Below are 21,369 nucleotides of genomic sequence, written 5' to 3'. Positions count from 1 at the left end.
TTATATGTGCTAAAGTTCAAAATTAGTCAATATTTTTGATATTTTGTTACATTAGTTCCATTTAAAGAAAGTTGGTATCAGCTAAGGGGATTGTAAGTTAAATTGACTTGTAACGAACGAAAATTTCACTATGAAGAATTGCCAATTTTCGTGAGGTAAGATATTTTACATTTTGATAAAGATTAATCAAGGGTGAAGTTTACCAGTATAACTACATGTAATTAAAAGAACTTTATGTTCAAAACAGATATGATGTATTTTCTTCGTAATAATAATTTATTGAAGTCCAAAACAAAATATTGAATATTTTGCATGTAGAAGCAACTGCTACCAATTGGTACGAAGTCTACTTGACTTTTCAACCTTGTTATAAGCCCGTTTAACTCTTTTAGAAAGCATATTATTGTATATCGCTATCCGTTCGCCAGTCTACGTATCGCTCATGTAAAATAATACAAAATACATATCAAAGAACGTGTTTTATAATGTGGTTTTATTGTTTGTCTTCATGGAAGACGCTCTGTTTTGTTTTGTGTAGATTTCAAGTTATGTACATGCAGAGTTTTGGAAGTTTAAGCAAAGCAAAAAGGTGCATATTACATGCACATGTATGCTCGTAGAAGCAGTTTTTTAGCATGTTTATTTGGAAGAAATTTTGCATGAAAAAAAACCACCATTTTGTGTAAAAAGTGTAATTTGACTAATTGCATAATTTGAATTAAGGGAAAAAGACAAGATTTTCCATATCTGTTTTGGTAGATTGAGTTATTATTTCGTTGAAATACTCTTTTAACAACCTCTAACATTCTATTAAAAAATTTCTGAATAAATCTAGTGATGCAGAGGTCAAATAGTGGTCTTTATCGGTCGGTTTTTGAATCACGTTGCTGATTTTTTTCTCCATTTTGCCTGATTCTTACATATACTTACACATTGATAGTACTCCCAGTAGGTAACTGAACAATTTTCTGAAACGGTCAGTATTATTGATAATTTGGAGAAAGGTTTGCTTGTACTTTGTTGATCTGCTGGGTCGAAAGACTAATAAGTTTCTGCTAAAACAAATAGTGAAATATAGTGCTCCAAAAAATACTTTTAAAATCATCGAAACGTTGAAAAACAATGAAATACTGCTTCACAGAATAAAGTAATTGTAATTTGATGTCATAAGACAGAATTATGAACGTTTAAGGGAAATAGCAAGATTGAAAAATGTGAAAAAGACACAAATTGCACGGTCAAGCAGGAAATAGGCTACACATGCATATCTGCATTTTTCACACCATGGTCTTTTTTAGCCTTTAAGTTATATCATTGTTTGGCTAAAATTTCAGGTTAAACTTAGTAACCCTAGCCTTAGAAATCTTGGTACATTGTACAAGTACCCCGTTCATACCGTACAGACAGGATGATGTCCGTAATTCAGCCCGTGGGTCGGGGTGACTACTTCATACCCAGGGAATACAGACGACGGGCAAACATAGAGGTTATCCTCCAAGACATGGAGTCTTATATCAACAAAAGAACATTAGATATGGCGGACAGAGAATACGTCACACTTATGGATAACGAATATCACCTGATTAAAAAATATCGTGATAAGGTCAGATGGGTATCGATGTTTTAATTTAAATTTGTAATTAATTCAATTCTTATCTTCAATTAAATCTTAATTTCGCGTTAATGGCTCGGAAAACAATAACATAAACTTGAACACTTTACTGTAACTTTTAAGGTAGGAATATTTGTATGTTTCGTATGCTATCAATACACTGTTTTCATGTGAAAAATGAGGGTTAAGAAATATGGGACATTAAAACAGTCCAATCATTGTTGCGTATGACAGAGCTTGGCTACTGCATGTATGAAAAAAATATATTTAATATGAGAAGAATGTTTACAATCAGGGGTCAAATCAGTACACAATACGTGCACATTAAAAGGGCAAAATTTCGTGAGTCATTACTTTCGAAAAAAATACATTACTGTCTCTACCCATAAGGTACACATCTGTACATGTAGTACATTGAATAGTATATTTCCCCTTTGCAGTATAATGCTTATGTCCAGCATATTCAGCGAATAGACAAACAAATCGCAGCGGATCCAGAATTTCTAACTGCTAGTAATCTCTATGTAGTCCTTAAAAAGGCATGTGAAAATTGGAGACCAAAAGGCAAAGCAGCCATGGAAGAGTTCAGAGAGCTTCAAAACTACACAAAGATGTACAGCGATCTAGAGAAACAATACGTAAGACTATATACATTGTCAATAAATGTACATGTACATATATGTTTACCCTGTAATAATTACATGTTATACCACATGTGGAAATGAATCGTACATGTACATACAGCTTTTGAAGACAAACCAGTTAGAATCAGTAAGCAAAACTACTGCGTTTCGCTTAATATAAAGTTCTTCAAAATTTATTAAAAACTTACAGAATGTAAAGCACAGTAATATACGTCTATTTACTTTTCTCTGACCTATACTTGTACACATGTGTGTGTGTTGGTGACATATACATGTACATGTTGGCTGTTTTGATATTAATAAAAATGCCTGATACCCTACCCTAGTAGTTCAGTATATACTCTTATTTAAAATGTATGAATACATGTATATCTTGATGCCAATCCACAATTATCATTGTTTATGTGTCAAACATATACATGTGTACAAGTACAAAACACGTGTAATTATGTACTTAGTCTACATGCATGTACCATTCCAGGGTAAAGATGGTGGGACCTATAAGCCAATACCTAATTACCATACCTCAATGCCTGACCAGCAGCCTAAAGATATGTACAGTCCCAGGAGCCAGAGCTACGAATCTCCTAGGTCTGACTCTAAGGCACTGTCCATATCATACGTTCCCGTCGAAGCCTATGAGAAACTGGAGAGGAAGCTGGGTAAACAGCAAGAAGAAATTGCCAGAAAAGGAGCGGAGATTAGCGAACTGAGAAGCAGGTATGAAAAGTAATTACAAAAGTTTTCGGGCTTCTGTTTATTGTATGTTCAGTACTTCGTGATTTGTTTGTGTCAGAAGTCCCATAACTCTGCAATGTGGACCAGGAATTGTAGGATCTTCCGTACACAAATGTACAAAATGTAAACAAATTTGACTAAAAAACAAGTATAAATATTATAAAAAAATCTCAGTTGAAAGACTGTCAAAAACGGCACAGATACTTCATGCACGAGGATAGAATTACATTTTCCTTGGTAACATCTTTAAAATAGTGCGTTCAATTCGCTATTTGTTTTCAATTTAATTTACAACACCAGCTTTGTGGTCTTTGGTATATCTTATGGACTGAACAGTTTCCCTGTCTGAAGGTACTTTAAAATTATGAACACTGTCGTAGCAGTAAATGATGGTACAATGTAATTACTACAACAAAAAAATCAAGTAAAATCGAAAATTTCAGTAGAAGGTCCATTTTCATATGAGTCATACCATAGTTTCTTTGATTAGCGAAGGATAATTTGTGATAAATATATAAATTGCAGGATAGGTAGTCTTACAGCCAGAGATTCTCTCCCAGAACATATGAGCGCTACAAAGATAGCAGATAAGTTTAAGAGTCTGTATGAGGTTGAATGGTACGGTGCTGTTGGAGTAGTAGCAACAAAGAAGGGAACCAATAGAAACCAGACGACGGAAGAGGAGGATTATGCAATATACAAACTGCTGAAAATTATCCGAGTAAGTCGAAAAAAAGGTTTAAATACACTGAACACAATGCCTTATTTTCTGTTTTAATGTCGACAACGGTTGAAAGTTACAATCATTTAAGTGATTCTAAATAACTAATGATACCCTTCCAGCGCACATAGTCTGCACGCTATTTGATCTTGAGGGTTCAATCATAATAATGTAACATTCTATGGTTTTCTAAATAACTAATGATACTTACCCTTTCAGCGCACATACAATGTAGTCTGCGCTTTTTGATTTTTGATCGTAATGATGTAATATTCTATAGTTTTCGATTGGTACAAGATATATTTAACTCATACTGTCCACCTCACAGACTAGTCTTGACAATGTTCTATGTAGCAAGCAATGGGTAACTAATGGTTAGTAAATCAATAGTTCAATTACACGAAAGGCATTGTGTTGGGAGAGCATAACGCCGAGAGAAAGGAGCTGTCGATTATAAAGAAGAATCATGGCTTCTAATTCGAATATATGGTATAAAAAAGTGTATGAAATATTTCTTTCTCCCGTTTGTATAGTATGGGTATCAATGGTGCAAAAAGTTAGCAGCCGAGCAGCTGAATGAACTTGTACAGGCCATGGGACAACCGGTGGCAGATCCTGGTGCCAAACCATCGTCAAGACTGGTAATGTTTACACATGCAAGGCCATAAAAATGACATTCTATCATTATAATATTTTCAACTGTCGAGCGATCCATTCCCATTTTGATTTTGTCATTTGGGATTTAATTCTTGTTTATGGACCTTATTTATCATTCATATTCGAAATCTTTAAGATTATCGTACATTTTGTGTAATTATACATGTAGTACTGCACGATAAATCCTAGAATGCTGATTAGCAGATGTTTCAATAATGAAACATTCACTGTTTTACCTTTAATATATGGAATCTGAACGCCCCAGTATTTCAAAGGTTTATGTTTTTTCTCTTTTCTTTTCATTTAGAGCAATATGTTCCAAACACCAAGAAGTACTAGACTTCCCCAAGATGTTGTTTCACGACAAGCCAGGGATTACAGGAGACAAATGGCTGCAACATCACTCGATGCTGTATTAGAGGTAAATGTATCAAATTTGCATTAATGAAAGTGGACAGTGGTTGCCCAGTGCTTACAAACAAACCAATCTGGATCACCTTATACATACATGTTTTTGTACATGTGCATGTAATTAAATATCCAACAATATTGCAGAACATTTTTGAGTATAAGGGACGAAGTCAAATCACGAAGTCATATTTGTTAAACTTCAAGTTTTTAAGGAATTATTTTAATATTAGCTAAGTCAAAGCAACTTCACAAAAGGCATAGTACAGTGTAATTTTGCTGAAATAATCAATCTAATGTATTATGTTATTCGTGTAGTTCATAAAACTTGAAGCAAAAACAAAGAAAAAAAATTATCTTACGTATCTATGTTTATCTCTCACTTCTGTCATTGGTTTCATGTTAATATTGACTAGAAATAAAATGCTATGGTTGATTGAGATGCTTTAGTCTATCAAATGGAAATTTGGTTCGAATGCAACCGGCATTCAATTGTCAAGTTTCCAGCGCGCCTACATGTACATAATTATGCATGTACCATAACAGTGGTTTAGGGTTTTACAGCGACTTTCCTACGATTATTTTTCGGGTTTCACCCACCATACACCATGCGATACCTGAAATAGTTTAAATATAATAGTTCATTAAGCAGGTAATCAATAAAACATTGCAAATAATATTATACATGTATAATAAGATTAATATAATTTTTTAACAAGCTCGTTTGAGCTTTTTTTCATAGCTATATCCTACATGTACAATGCACATGTATCTCCTAAATTAGTTTTGCATATATGCCTTAAAATTTAAGAGTAATCATGGGAACCAAGCTTCTAGCGGTTATCAAAAGAATGTAATCCAGGGACAAAGACCTGACATAGAAAACAGATATAAACAACAAAGAACATAAACTTAAACCATACAAACAAAGTAACAAAAGCAAATGAGCAACTCGGACTCCACTAAAAACTGGAAGCATGGACCAGGTGCACCTGGAATCTTATAAGTGACCAGTATGTGCTAATCGTCGCCATTTTGGATCTTTTTCTTTCAGCGGTTCAAGGAAGAAGTAATCAAAGAGGAACTTGGAATGGACATGCACCGGTTAGCACCGGCGGTGATTAAATTTATCCACAAAGCCGCCGAGTTGTTGTGGTACATGGTAATTAATGAACCACCAATGTATATAGCTTGGCCAGAGTATAATGAAGAATTTGATACCAGTAAATACATATTCTACAAACAGAAAGATAAAGGAAGGAAAATCAAAGTACCCGTATGGCCGGCTGTTTACTTACATGAAAAGGGACCACTTATATCTAAGGGTTTTGCAAAAGGGTATTAGCCATGCATGTTTTAAGGCGATAATGTATAATGTACGTACCACTATATACAGTGAATTAATAGATTTGTTAATAAAACATTGATTGCTCGTGCTGTATATTCATGTTAGACGGACTTATTGTATTAAAGGATTGCATCTTCAGGATAAGTTACATGTATACTATGTTTATCTTCAATATAAACTAGCCTGCAAAGCATACAAAACAAAAAGTTGAACAATTTCATAAAAAAAGAGAAATACGTGATGTGAACAAACAAATCTTATCAGTTAACCAAAACATAATTCTTTACAAGTTTATGTGAAAGTTTAGAGGGATTCACTGTATAAATTGACTTCCCAAGAAAAAAAAAGAGAATTATTATCTAACACTTGCTAGTTTTTCAAAACACTGGCAATGACCTCATTATATATTATACGAAAAAATGCCAACATTATTTGTACTCACGTGCTACTCCATATACTGACGATTTCCATTTATTTTCTGCAAAGATTTCTTTTGACTGAGTAACAATTTTATACCACAGTTTTTGATTTGGATGAATGACTGTAATTCTCTAAGATTTTGACCACAGTCTTTATAAAATATGATGGATTGCTGGTATGGACCTCCGAAAAAAGGCGAATGACAAACGTCTATTTACATGTATGTGTGGCTCTACAAATCCTTCCATAGATAAATATTTTAAATTTAATCAGCAACCTTCCTAGCGACCGAAATCCGAAATTACTACATGTAATACAGGAGTCGTTGGGTGATGTTAATCATAATTTATTAACGTCCTTGGCTATCTTTACAAGTTTCGTAAAAAAACAAGCAGTGCTTTATATATTCACTCGATTCATGCATAATTCCTTATATGTGTATCAAATAAAACCTGTGTGCTGCTAATATAAAATAAGGTGAAAATACAATAAAATTTATGCAAGTATTATATACATGTAATTTATATTTGTTGTTGTCCAATGTCAAAGACGTTCTGTATACACAATGTAGCGAACAGAGTAAAAAGATTACATATAAAGCCTGAATAACAGACACAAAAAATAAACCATTAGCAATATGAACTCCAATAAAAGACCGGGAGGGACATAAGGTGCTCCGGAAGTGTAAGCATCTCCTGTCCCGTAAGCGGCACCCGTCATATTAAAAGTGAGTGTTACAAATTCCGGTAATAGTCTAGCAACAATAATACACCTTCCCGACACAAGTAACGAGGGGTCCCACCAACAATTCACACTTTGGGCGATGTATCAAAGACATGCAATTCATCAAAATATCATGGTATAAATAAAACAAATTATGCGGAAATGGTGGGAAATAAAATAATAAATATAAAAATCCCCATAAAGCATTGGACAATACTAAGAACTATTTTTTGTAATAACGCCGAAACATTGATGGAAGTGTGACTAATAAATGTTACTTCATGCATGAACGACCGAAAATAGCGGTTTAATCCTATAAAAAATACCACACCTACTATGTATATACATGTACATGTATAGTCATTTATAGAATTTGAAAAAAACTTTTTTTCTCACAAAGTATCGGTTAATATATACTTTTATTCCTTGTGTCATGAAGTCTGTCTGATATCAAATGCCCTGACGTAGCAGTTGGCCTTACGTACAACGTATTTATATGCAACTTTCTATGTTGACTAGCTGCTACATACATGTATTTCAGCAGCTTTTAAATTATTCCGTGTATCAGACAGGCCCGCAGAAATGGGCCAGGGAAGTGAATTCAAAGTGAAAGTAAAAATGAATAACCGTTTGCATATCCTATCTCGCCCCCTTTTCAGCTATCGTCCCTTTTTCCAAAAATTTGCAATTTTAAGAAAAATGTACCAAATGTAAAGTGTAATGCTCGGTTGAGAGCTGTGCCTTACTCATATATGTTAACATTTCCAGTGTTTAAGTGAGCATGTACATTTCCAAGTGACTCACTCTTAGTATTTTATAAGGGCGGGTGTAAATATATTATTTATTACAAAAAGGGAGCATCTAGTATATTTGTAATGCATTTAAGGTGGGGATTCGAGGTATTTATGTTAATTTTTGGCCAGATTTGACACACATTAACGAAATGGGGGTTCCAACCCATGGATTCCGTAACTGTATTAAAATAATCAAATCAATAGTTTGACTTCCTTTAAAGAGCCTCCCATCTATACGTAAACAGATAGTTACAATAGGGCCGACGGTAGAGACTTTACATGCCTTGGTAGGAATTTAAATAACTTAATGAAGGTATGAGTAATTTGCTTTTTATTTATATAATTTTAGTCCTCAAAACTGAATGTTTTGCAAGAACATGTCAAAATGTAAACGCAAATATGACAAATGTTCAATCGCATCATATTACTCACCTGTTCACAACCAGACCTAATTACAAAGATACTATAATAAAGCTTGATTTCTCTTGATTTCTAATATATTTGACATGTTAATGTAGGCTTGCACAGTGAGGTATTGATTTACTTGAGATCGAAAGACTTGCTCACTATTTATATAATATACGAAATGTATCATTTACTTTCGTTTTCAAGTTAGAGTTATCTGCCCTTTGAGACGAGGTATCCATAGGGTAAACATTCGCTGTTCAAAAGGATGTTTTCTTTCGTTGTTTGTTTTGTTTGAATCGGTTTAAATTGATATGACGCAAATTTATGTGTATCCAATTTTAACTTGTAATTACATGGGGTACATAAATTTGATATATTAGATGCCTAATGTAATGGCAAAATTTGATTCAAAGTACGGATTTACAAAAAATCAAAATGTTAGGTAGTAGGGAGATTTTAATGAAAAGAGCAATAATATTATAAACATATTAATATAAAAAAAAACTGAAAAATATCTTAATGGCCGTCTAATTTTAAAACTTTTAACACCCGAACATGGAAAAAGATGGTAGCAAATGTCCACCACCTAACAAAACTACTGATTTGATATGTCAAGAAGTATATGGCAAGCCAAAGTGGACAAAAATGCATATTTATAAATGTTCATAAATAGGCATTTTGTCCACTTTGGCTTGCCATAGAAGTACGGATTTTCAGTATTTACTATATTTATAAAGATTAAACGATGGTGCATTTGTTATTTTTCACGAAATCTTTTTTTCTTTTTTTCTGTTATGGAAACTAATAAAGGTTTTACATGTAATTCTCTTTTTTAATTAACACTATTTTTTTAACAGCTTGTGGATTGATGCGTAAACGTGTCCACCTCATAACCATACTACATATGCTTGTTAATCCAATGTTTTGACACATCTATTTAATATTGTTTTTGTCATGGAAAATGAGCAGAAAAAAAATAGTTCTCCTTATTTTAAACTCGCAATTTAAGTGGTCCATGTGGTACTTAACAAACTATAAAAAAAAATGTCGGTTTCATTGTTGACTCAGCCTTTTCTTTACTATTTTCCTTAAATATCTTGTGCAATGTTCACATGTGAGACAAATCTTAACTCTAGATTTTACCTAGTCCTTTATTTTCCCTTGCAATCTTTCAATTCGTGTGGACAAGGAGATCAATTATTAATCCCCTGCATGTCCAAGATTTTCTAATGACTTGAACAAAACAATCCTCTTGGGTCTTTTTTTCTAAAGTACTTGTTATGGCTTAGAAAAACCACCACTTCAACAACAATGGGAGAGTATAAAGCAATCTGATTAAAATACACGACCAGACAAGTGCAGTTTTATGGTAGCTTAATCAAAGATGTAATTGGTTACAAAGATGAGTTGACTTACTCCTGTCCTTTAGATGAAAGTTACCTGTGAGGGTTTTGTCTCATACCAAACGAGCTTAAAAGTCATTGTAAATCACCTTAATGGTTTAAAAGATCTAATGTCCATATATACCATAAATTGCCTAATTTTCCATTAGACTAAGCTAAACGATTTGTGTGAAGGCTAAAATGCATGTAAAGTCAATGAAGCATTCATTATGTATTACTTTGCTCTATAATTTACCTAAAGAGTAAAGTTTTTGTCTGCACATGTCATTGATTTGCCGTTCATGTTTATGTGGTAGGTGTTGATCTAAAATAATGACATTCTATTTAAGATGGTGATTCTACATAAAACCTTACTTGTGATTTTTACTCACAAGTAAGATCACCTACATGTATTTGTTTTGTTTGTTTGTTTGTTTGTTTGTTTTTTTGGTGCAGACTGTAGCTTCAGTGCAATACCATTTTCCCATAGAAAAATTGCCGTCTCCGTTTCCCAAATATTCTAAAGGATTTCTGAGAGAAGTCTTCTTTACTACTGTACTGCAAATGTACCACATTGTTTCTTGACTACATGGTGATCAATTCCTCTTACTTGTATTTTAGCTTACCTGGACCAAAGGTCTTTGTGAGCTTTTGTCGTCACTTGAAGTCCAGTATCCGGCGTCAATCATCTCGTCGTCCGTCCTGGGAAACTTTTTTTCAGTTATCTCCCAGAAACATTAATTATAAGCAGAATGGCCTGCACTATCCTCAATGTGTTTGCTTTAACTGTTGTGTCGATTATACTGATCAGACAACAAACGTCGCCGCTATGTCATTTATAGAAAGCAGGGATTAAACCACTAATTTCAAGTTACATCTCAAATTCTGTGAGCGAGAAGTAAAGTAAAGGCAAACTTCCTCCTGCTGTATGAAGACTTCGACAATCTCTTCGTTGGGTCGAAGATGAAGGACGGCTTCTTCTTTGAATTGCCTTTGAAAGGAAAGAATTCATAAATGTAAAAAGATATTTCTGCGTTTACATTCTTACGCACTCTTCGTCATTCATGACTAACTAACAACTCCTAGCTAAAACACACACAAGGTCTAATATCTTTAATCTTATGCAAAAATCCTTTTTTAAAAGAAAAATAATGGCTATGGAATCTAATACTTCATACGTAGTTCTGTAATTCCTGTTCGGCCGAATTTAGGCATAGGCAGTCACCTGTTATTCGCATGCCTGGGATGAGACAGTAAAAAATTCTAATTTTAAAAGTAATCGATTTCATTAGCAAAACATTGAGTCACTGGCTTCTTGAAATATACCAACAGTCGCATGTAGAACTTACGTTTTTTGCTTTCTTATTTGCATATATTTTTTAAAAATATAATTGTACATGTATTTTATAAATGTGCATGATATTTTCAGTCATCGAACGGAATTGTAGACGAAGCATGTGAACTCAGTCGGTCTGAAGGTGTTGTGTTGTCATCGTCGTCGTCGTTGTCCGTAAACATTCATTTATAAACACTACAAAATGTCATGCTACAAAAGGAAGCCCGGGATTGATATACATGTACAATGTAGATAGTTTGGACTTGAACTGTTGAAGTATTAGGGACTAGAAAGGGCCAAAAATAAACATTTTCATGATGTCCGGACAATGACTTGATTAAATATGAATGAATCTCTTTGAAATGTCCCTCAGTGTCATACCTCGAACGGAAAGCTTGAATTCAATGGAATGTGACTGGAACCGTTTACATAGTAGGTTTAAGTGGTCAAGCAGGACTCAAAACAAGGATTTCCCTGATATCCGGACAAAAACTGCTTGACTATGATAAAGTTAAATCTCTTTAATGTTGTACAACAAGCATTTTCATGGTGTCAGGACAATAAGTTGAGTACAAGTGAAGTGACCTCTTTGAAATTGTACTATAAAGTGCCGTTATGATACCAAAAAATGATCACTGGTATTGATTTTAAGGGTTGTGTCTAACTTATAAAGGATGAGGGGTAAAAAAGGGGACTAATTAGAAGCATTTTGCTGATGTACAGATAATAAAATGAGTAAACATGATTGGATCTGTTAGAAATTGCACATCAAGGTGCTTTACCTTCCAAACAAGAAGGCTGGAATTGAAAATTTTTTAGAGTTGTGCTACTTGAGGAATAAAGGACCAAAAAGAGGCTACATCGATTTTGTTTAAATTATTTTCCTGTATCAAATATTTAACTGCAATCAAAATTCAGAGCTGTTTAAAGCTACAATGGTCTGTCAAAACTTGTCCCGACTGTTCAGGGTTCGTCCTCTGTGGTTGTATCAAGCTGTGCCCTGTGAAACATTTTATTCCATGATTGTTATTCTTTTTAGAGAGATGGCGTTCATTGTTATTAAAAGGGTAGCAGATCTCCCAGACGAATGTGTTAGACGAGATTGTATAGAGCAATGTTTTCTTTATTGTTCTGACCGCAAATTGATTGATGCGTCAATGTTTGAGTATGGCGACTTACTACAAACAGAACTTTTATTTAAAAAATTACAACCAGAAAAGGTGCTTTTTGTTTTATTTTTAGTTTATACTTTTCACATGTGTATAAAATGTCGTATAGTTAAGTAAGGCTTTCAGTTTGTGCTGTAGATGTATTTAATAGAGTAATCAAGGGAACCATGGTTCTAGCGGTAATCAAAAGAATGTAATCCAGGGACAAAGACCAGACATAGAAAACAGGCATACACAACAAAGAACATAAAGTAACTGAAATAGTACATACAAAGTAACAAAAATAAATGAGGAACTCGAACTCCAGAAAAAAAAAACTGGAGCATGGATCAGGTGCACCGTTAGGGTAAGCGTCCTCTGCTTTTCTTGAAACATCCGCCGAGTAGCTCATAAAAAAGTATATCTTTCTGAATCGTCAAGCATGTGTAAAACACAATCTTTTTTCATTTCGAATGAAGAAGATTAAGCTTTTTTGTAAAATTGATTATTTCTGTCCAACACATCAATTTGTAAACATTCATGTCAGTGAAAAATTTACTGAAACTTGGACATACATTCCGGTATACTAATGTATACACATTATTTCTGAGTTAAAAAGCTGTTATCTTTTGTTTTTTAATAAGGTTTTCCGCTTTAGTTTTTAAGTTTTTTTTTAATTTATTAGCGACTTGCTGTGCTCGTAGATTTGGTTTTAGATGGGCGCTAACGTACATGTATGATACTTGTCTGTCACAGAATTCTGCAGATAGTAGACAGGAAACTACATTTTGTACATATTACGGCGTACAATGTATCGTTACGAGAAAAATTACATGTAAAATTCGCAAAGCATAGCCATATAAAATAAACTACGTATCGCATGTACTGTATATGAACAAAAACAGTATACAGTGTACAAAAATAAGGGACATAAGTACATGTATAATCTGGTAGCGCTTTCAGATCGACGAAATTTGTTAATGTTGTCTAAGCTTGCTAAATTTAGGTCACTTTTCAACATTTGGGAAATTGGATTTGGGAACTTTTACTTTTAAGCACACATTCTTGAATAATGCATGATATCATTTACAACTTATAATGTGAAGTTATCGACATTGTAAACTTTAAGTAGAGTATTTAGACATGTTCCATTGTCAGCCATAATTTTTCATCTAACAATAATAGAATGTTTTTTTCAGCTTTTAGAAATTCAAAGGAAGTTCAAAAATTTTCATCTTCAAGGTAGTTATTCTGAATATGGAAAAAACTTGCTGAGAATTTTTCCAAAGAGTTATTTATTGAAGGCTATTCTTGCCGAGTACAAAGTTAAACCAACAAGGGATAAACAGACAGCGATGGTTGAGTTTGACTACCTTATGGATGTGCTTAAAGCTTTTAATCAAATGGTAAGATTTTAGAAATTGTCTTACAAGGATGCCGGATTATTTGCTTTATTTCCAGTTGAATTCATTTTTCACGACCGCAAAAATGTTGTCGTCGGCGGCGACGGCGTTTTTGGTTTCCGTGCTGTAACTTTAGTTGTAGTGGATCAAATGTCATTATGATATTAGATTGTTACTTGTTGTTTTAGGAAGTTTGCTTTTTAAAGTGGCTCACTGGCCCGTATTGTTCAGCAAAAAAGGACCAAAATAAATAAATGAGGTGTTTCCTTAAAATTGATGTATAAGGATAACTTCTCATTCAATTTTGACAGTTCTTTTTCAATTTGTTTCTTATAAAATTCTATTGTAAAAACGGGGTTTCAATAGCATTTAGCATTGTAATTCTATGGGGGGCAAAGTGAGACCACACCTTAGAAATAAACTTTTTTGTTTCTGGTCTGATTTTGAATTTTTTATTAGATTCCTCATGAAATTTCCTGCTTGTGGTTTTTGTCCCCTGCCGCTTCGCAGATTTTGTTCAAATTTTGTAGGATTGTTAGTCACCATATATAGTTGATCATATTGCGCTGCCATATTGATTCATCAAATTTTACATGAGTCATAAAGGCCTGTTGAATTCATACATTGTACACAATAGGAATACTTGTACTTTGTGGATACAACTCTTCAGAAATCGGCTCAACGGTTTTTCGTTTAAATTTTGTACGATTGATAGTCACGATTTGTAGTTGGTCTTATTGCCCGCAATTTTGTTTCGACAATTTTTTTTATTTTATCGGTGTTATGGGGCTTTTGCACTATAACTTTCTTGTGGCAGAGGGGACAAATGCTGCGCTTGGTGAAGCTCTTATAGAAATTCTGTTTAAAAAAAATTACAGGGTATATCTTTTAACGTTTTGAAGTTAAATTGATACAAAATTTGGTCACCTCAAAAAATCAAATTTTTATTTATTGTTGGTCCTATTTTGGAAATTTTATTTTTATTTGATTTCTTATCAAAATTCAAGCTTGCGATTTTCAATCAGATTTCTGATATCTCTTACGGTTTTCTTGTTACAAGGGGTCGTAGGGCCTCACTAAAAAGAAAATCGACTTTTTTATTTTCGTCCTATTTTGAAAATTTTATAATTAAATTTCAAATTGTGTGCTATTAAATTGATTATGTCCCTAATGAATTGTACGTTTGTACATGTATACTTAATTGTGTCAAAAACCAATACTGTGTCCACACATACCTAAAGCGAACGAGAGTTCGTCATGCTGTGGTCGTAGCATGCTGCACTCCACGAAACTCTGTATTCAATAGTGTATTTAGTTCGATTTAACTGATAAAAATGGGTTTGTGCTCAAGAAATAAGGATGGCGACTTGTGCGTTTACCCGTTGCATCCAGTCATTCCTTAACGCCTGTTCGAATACATTTCCACCAACACTTGTCAAACTATGGGGCTGGTGTTATGTTGTTTATTCCCTTGAGAGTACTGAACTGGACACGGAGAGAGCCGGGCAGAATTATTTGGTTTAGAATTCTGCCAACATAATCTAAACGATTTAAATATTTAAAAAAACATTATTTTTCGCAAAATGTGACTTACAAACAATTTACACTTGTATATAAAATAACCTCGGGTGCAGATGAAGAATTTTCGGAAATGTATAGCGATCGTTTCCATCTCCATGTGGCGCTAAAATACATACATGTATGTATCGAGAACAGATATTTGCACACTGAACAATTTTTTTCCGATTAAGACGAGGCTTTTAAATTAAGCTCAAGTGCTTAGTGCGATATCAGTTCCTTGTAAAGTTTTATTTGGGCTATTCAAATTCACGTATGTATAGAAAATCTTTTTACAACGAGAGTTTATTTCTAAAAATAAATCTTAACTGCTTTTGCTGGAGATGAGCTAAAAAAGAACAATTCGAGTTTTAAAAAAATCCTTAACCTAATTATGTATACCTCTCGGTTTGTACGTTTGTGTATCTGAATCATAGAGGGATAATCAAGAAATATGTGTTACATAATATGTTCTTTACTTGTGGAAAATGTTTTTGCAAATAATTATCTAGACTAACTTTAATATATACCATTGTCATGGAGTTTTAAACGATTGAATGACTAAATGCTTATTGAATAAACAGAATTATCGCCCTTTGAAAACGATGGAAATACGATTACTTGTACAAGTATACATGTAAGGAAGCGATAAATCCTTTGTTGAAAAAGTACAAGAATCATGCCGAGTTGGAAACTGTCTGACACGCATGATGATACATACACAATAATTACTTTACAAGATAATATTAAGTTGTTCCTTTTAACTTGTGTAATGATCGTACCCCTTCAATATCTGCTAAGCATTTTTGACTTTAAAGAAGTATTGAGGGGATAAGGGTTTAAATTAACAACTCTCCTTTTATAAAGGCGACAAAATCCGGTGGACATAAAACATACCATCCAACTTATGAAACAACGCTAGAAACTTGTGTCACCAAAGAACCACACAGCAATACAATCCATGGGCCTCCTGGACATCTTGGACATCATCGAAACGACAAACAGTTAGCTCCAATCAACCTTGATGGACATATGTATTACCCGGAACAAATGTACAAACAGCTTGAAAACCATACAAAACAACAAGAGGAGGACATTAAAAGGATGCAAACGGAAATTAGAGAGAAAACAAAAGACCTAGATGAATTGCGAAATCGGTGGGTATTTTTATGGACATCATACATGTACAGTCATGTATTTATAGAAATAAGATTTTAGATTGAGCATGTTTTGAAAGTAAGATAATTTTGCATTATCGTCACTCCTGAGTCCTGCACCGTACAATCTGGCAATTTTAAGAACTGAGATAACACGTAGGACATAAATTTTGTCTAGATGAAATCTTAATTTCTGATTTTACTATATATAATCTTTCTGTATTGTTGCTGCTGACAGGTTAAGTGGTTTAGCTAGTAAACAATTGACTCAAGGTAATCCTGATTTTACCGATCTGAGTGACAAAAACAGACCTATGAAAATAGCCGAGTTCTTCCACACTATTTACGATGATGAATGGACGACGGCACTAGAAGCACTAACGCATGTAAAGAAAGGATCATCTTCACAAACAGAGGAAAATGCTATACAGTTTCTGATGGAAATTATTAAGGTACATAGTCAAAATCATTTTACATCATTTTCACATGATTTTCACCTGAATTGAGCAAATAAACTTTGTGACAGAATTCACGTGAAATTCGGGTGTATCGAGCATTCATGTGAAATCCATTTGAACTGTTCACGTGAAATTCGTGTTAAGTGATTTTCACGTGAAAACCACGTTAACTTTATGTTTTTTATTTTCTTCATATCTGCAAAAAAATGAGTTTACTTATGGAAAAGTTGATTTGAAAGAATGAATAACCAAACTATGATCACAAGTTCCGCACACTCGTTTAATCTAGGCGTTGTTCGGTAGTCGTAATCATATTTTGGTAATTCACTTCTTCCAATTAATTATCTATTAGTAAACTGAAATATGATATTATCATCACTATGTAGTATGTGTCCATTTTGAGGTATTTCAACTCGCCCATCAGGCCTGCATTCATGTATTGTGATGTTTACGTGACGGTTATGAAAGGAAACTCGTAACATTAAAACGAAGGTTTCTAATATTTAATTTGCCGATACCAAGAATGTTTATTTACAATAATGAAATAATGACTAAATATATAAACATTCTTGGTATCGGCAAATTAAATATTAGAAACCTTTGTTTCTAATTCTTACAGAGCCTTCCCACTCAAAGCTTTGGAAAGCAAGATTTGTTTGGTCCACTCGTGTCCAAAAGTAACGTGAGCACAAAAAGTCCTAACAAATTCTGGTGGAGAACCCGGGCAAATTTCCAACCTCACAAAATCAAAAACTTGTGGTTACAAATTTCTTAATTTGAACAAGGATCCTTGATAAAAAAATACATCAAAAGATGTCTACCATTGTGTTATTACATTTTAGAGTGGATACGCATTTTGTTCAAACTATGCTGATAAACAGAGGAAAAATATGTTAGAACTTTGGCATTCATGTGTAGATGACCCCTTTAGGTCGGTGAGTATTCATTTGACTGTAGAATTGTGTATCTGTGTAATTTATCTAAATCGATGTATCTACGTTATAAACTCTATACGTAGGCAAAGTCTTTTTCAGTATATTAGGCCTATTTGTACCCCAATGACACAAAAAGTTAATTTGTGACTTAATTGTTCGAGCGTCCAAGTCTTCCTAGGACATCACATTTGAAGAAACTGAATATAAATAGGTATTATCATATAGCCCAATATCGCAGTTTTCAAATCATACCATAAAGTAACACTCAGGGTTTTAGAATAAAATAAACAAACATGTACCCCTACTCAACCGAAAATCGCTTAAATTGACATTTTTTTGTCAATGTATGAAATGGCTTATTTGGTATTTTCTGTTTAGTATTATCACAATTGATACTACTGGGGTTCATTTGATGACTAGTGACTAGTTGCGATTTTCGAGGTCAGAATTTATCAAAAGATGCAAAAATAAAATGGTATTTTCGATTTTCCCATAAAAAGTTGCATTAATTCGACTGACAAGTCATTGCTCATTCATAACGTATCAAATTTGGAATCATTCGATAGAAAATTAAATTTTCTACATAATAAGTGCTTATAGAGCAATAATCGGTCGAAAATAATTTTTACATGTGTTCTTACTAACTTGAAGTTTTCATGTTTTTTTCTCTCAGGCGTACAGTGTTGGAATCTCTCAGTCTGAACCTTCTTCAGTTCCACAAACAGTTGTGGATAGTTTCAAGGAAATGAGAAGAGCACGACCTAATGAATGTCTTAAGTCTGTTGTTAAAGTGGGTATTCTTATTGTTGTATCAAATATTACATGTAACATGGTACAAATACAAGAAATCGAACAGTTATTTAAAAGAATATTCGAATTAATATATATTTGCATGGCAAATTTTGCATTGATTCCAGATTTGGGTGACTATGAAAGTAGCACTCCAGCTAAGAATCATGCAAAATGTAATTCATGGATAAAAAACCTACATATATTTGTCTTTTTATATTTTGTGTGAATTGCCATAGTAAACAGAAATTAACATTCAGTTTTTCATATAACCTGTGTTCTTAGGAGATAAAAAATATACGGGATGCACTGTAGATTTCAAAATTAAGGGAGATAACTCTGTAAATGACACTCAAATACAATAGAATCTATTGGATTTTCAATGTTGATTATCTGCTAAGAGCAGGTAGATTTGAATGAATAATTACACATTTCATAGTATAGACCCATAAAACAACTTAATTACAAAAATAAAAATATATAGCCTTTTTTTGGGGTGTATCACATTTTTCAGATTTTGCATATTCTTACAAAGACAGTTACTCAAGTAAAATAATGTACAATATAAACAGTGGATGATTGAATAATCTGCTGAAAGAGTTTTTGTGTATAACTGATTTAGTTAGCATGTTTAACTTGGTTTGAATTGGAACAGATATTCAAATGCTTTGCATTGAAATTAAACATTATACATTTCTTGAATGGTCACGAGGGGAACAGCTAATGCATTACTCCGACCCGACCGAGTTACCTACAATTACTGAGTAATAGTTGGTATCGAGAGGTAATAAATTCGCTTTACCCCGAATGGACAGTCGACATTTTTTTTTATACTGAACCGTGATGACCTCTTCATTAAAGAAGCAAATTGTTGATTTTTTCCTGATCTTGCTTTATTTGATTTTATAAATAAACCCCGAGAATATCTGAAACATTGAGAATCGAAGGAGTACGACAGTATTTCCCGGTCAAAAGTAAAAATTAAAACTCTTCACTTAAAAAAAATGAAATGTATGTTTTACAGGCCTTCAGAGAAAACATGCTAAAAACAAAGAAAACACCAGCCGTTGATGCCTATGTAGATAAATGTATAGAGGTGATTTGGCTGATGAGAATTCAGGATCCTCCCATGTTCTTGAAATGGCCTACATATGGCGATAGATTTGATCCAGACATTTATAAGGAATATTGTCGTAAAGGCTCCACGATAAAGCTTGCAGTATGGCCAGCAGTATTTCTACATGAAAAGGGTGCACTGATGAACAAAGGGTTCGCGATGCCGCAATAAATATAATAGCGCCACAACTCTTTATCAACTACAGGGAAACCGTAACTTAATTGTGTTAGATCTGATAGTTATAAAATTTGTTTTATATTTAAGTTATTTATTGAATCTTATTTTAAGTGATTGTATATACATGTATGTTTTTAAGAACAAGGAAGTAATAAATTTGCGTTTTTTTTTGTGTTTGTGCATTTGGTTTGTTTGTTTTTACTGTTTTTTATCAGTTACCATAAAGTAGTTCTGAACATGCTCAATTGAATAGAATATTCTAATCGTATAATAAATTTAAAGTTTATACTGTACCTAAGTAAGGTAAATTGATGCAAGTGACAGAGTTGTAGACATTTTAATCGTTGGTATCTAATGTAAGAAATGTTTATAGATTCTCTGTTTCGATAGAATTGTTCTACAATGAACGCATGGAAACATTTTTCACTGACAACTTAAGGAAAGTACCTTTTTACTTTCTTGTTTTTGTAATCAGTAACTCAAAAAATGTTTGGAACAATAAACTTAAATCAGTGCTTTATGCATATTGAAGATATGCACTTATGCATAAAAAACCATGAGCGACATCATGTGCTTTGAAAGAGTAGTTTCAGGTAGGTGTCAATTTTGATGGGTTGCCTGTCCGGTAAAAAAGTAAATCTAACTGACGGTACCTTGTTCCATCTATATGAATTAAACACTAGCTAGACAAACTCATGTCTCAGAGGCTTACACTGTTATAGTTTACTCGTTCTACTAATGCAATCAATGAGTAAATCACATACACGGCAATAACGAATCAGTTATGAAATGTATACTCCGTGTGCAAAAGAGGTCTTAATATTACCTCCGCGAAAGGGGAAGTTTTCAATACGAAACACAAAATCATCACATGTCATAATGTTTCGATTTCAAGCATCCTGTATCATTTCTGTAAGTGTAATGGTCTAGGTATGAAGTATTTGAATGATGCAATTGCTATAACAAATAAAAAGTTCAGAAAGAAGAACCCTGAAAATCACACCGATGGAGAAAATAACCCTGTCTGACTTTTTTTCTCAATTATTCATTGAATGGGTGGAATTTTATAAGTCTATATGACTTTCCGGCCGAATCTCCTCAATTTTTAATTAAAGATTGACTCGTTCAGAAAAGAAAACAAAACGCATTTAATGTAATAAAAATGGAGACTAGATTATTTGATGCATGTTAGAATGATTACAAAGCGAACGTTCGTTCATCGCAAGTAGTTATTAAATTATTATACATGCTCCAATGATTAATGTTTCTCAAAAGGTCTAACACCCAGTCCTTTCTCCTGGTAACAACCCCCTCATCATTTTGTATTCCACAAACGGACAAAAAGTAATGCCTTGACCTGACGTCGAAAATATATAGGTAATGATCCGAATAATCTTTGTATAACTCCACAAAAGAAAGATGCATAGTTGTACAACG

The 21,369-nt window shown here is 33.4% G+C and overlaps 2 protein-coding genes and 1 long non-coding RNA gene across 6 annotated transcripts; 2 read left to right on the top strand and 1 right to left on the bottom strand.

The window, feature by feature from the left end:
* The first annotated feature begins 11 nt into the window (after positions 1-11).
* Positions 12-6,266, top strand: LOC148605136 (uncharacterized). Of its 2 annotated transcripts, XM_088550867.1 has the most exons (8): positions 12-155; positions 1,335-1,603; positions 2,053-2,250; positions 2,738-2,976; positions 3,520-3,715; positions 4,249-4,356; positions 4,680-4,793; positions 5,835-6,266. In XM_088550867.1, the coding sequence occupies exons 2-8, from the start codon at positions 1,409-1,411 to the stop codon at positions 6,123-6,125; spliced, it is 1,341 nt and encodes a 446-aa protein (XP_088406993.1). In that variant the 5' UTR covers positions 12-155; positions 1,335-1,408; the 3' UTR covers positions 6,126-6,266. The 2 variants fall into 2 exon arrangements, with proteins under 2 accessions (XP_088406993.1, XP_088406994.1); XM_088550868.1 differs by lacking the exon at positions 12-155 and having other exon boundaries at positions 1,603-1,735.
* LOC148605135 (uncharacterized) lies at positions 5,214-8,166 on the bottom strand. 2 transcript variants are annotated; one of them, XR_015916201.1, is made up of 3 exons: positions 7,689-8,166; positions 6,165-6,789; positions 5,214-5,397 (listed from the first exon to the last, which is right to left on the bottom strand). It is a non-coding gene; the product is annotated as an uncharacterized LOC148605135 (long non-coding RNA). The 2 variants fall into 2 exon arrangements; XR_015916202.1 differs by having other exon boundaries at positions 6,165-6,731.
* A 121-nt stretch (positions 8,167-8,287) lies between these two features.
* Positions 8,288-20,106, top strand: LOC148605134 (uncharacterized). 2 transcript variants are annotated; one of them, XM_088550865.1, is made up of 8 exons: positions 8,288-8,378; positions 12,231-12,411; positions 13,539-13,745; positions 16,167-16,456; positions 16,695-16,908; positions 17,757-17,849; positions 18,523-18,639; positions 19,663-20,106. In XM_088550865.1, exons 2-8 carry the CDS (start codon positions 12,235-12,237, stop codon positions 19,924-19,926), a joined length of 1,362 nt encoding a protein of 453 aa, XP_088406991.1. In that variant the 5' UTR covers positions 8,288-8,378; positions 12,231-12,234; the 3' UTR covers positions 19,927-20,106. The 2 variants fall into 2 exon arrangements, with proteins under 2 accessions (XP_088406991.1, XP_088406992.1); XM_088550866.1 differs by lacking the exon at positions 12,231-12,411 and having other exon boundaries at positions 8,308-8,378.
* Positions 20,107-21,369: the final 1,263 nt, after the last annotated feature.

The sequence above is a fragment of the Perna viridis genome, chromosome 10 (genome assembly GCF_037379345.1).
Source record: "Perna viridis isolate PV_CMFRI_1.1 ecotype Kerala chromosome 10, ASM3737934v1, whole genome shotgun sequence".
Taxonomy (NCBI): domain Eukaryota; kingdom Metazoa; phylum Mollusca; class Bivalvia; order Mytilida; family Mytilidae; genus Perna; species Perna viridis.
Note: the sequence above shows the minus strand (reverse complement) of the source record. Positions and strands in the feature narration are given on the sequence as shown.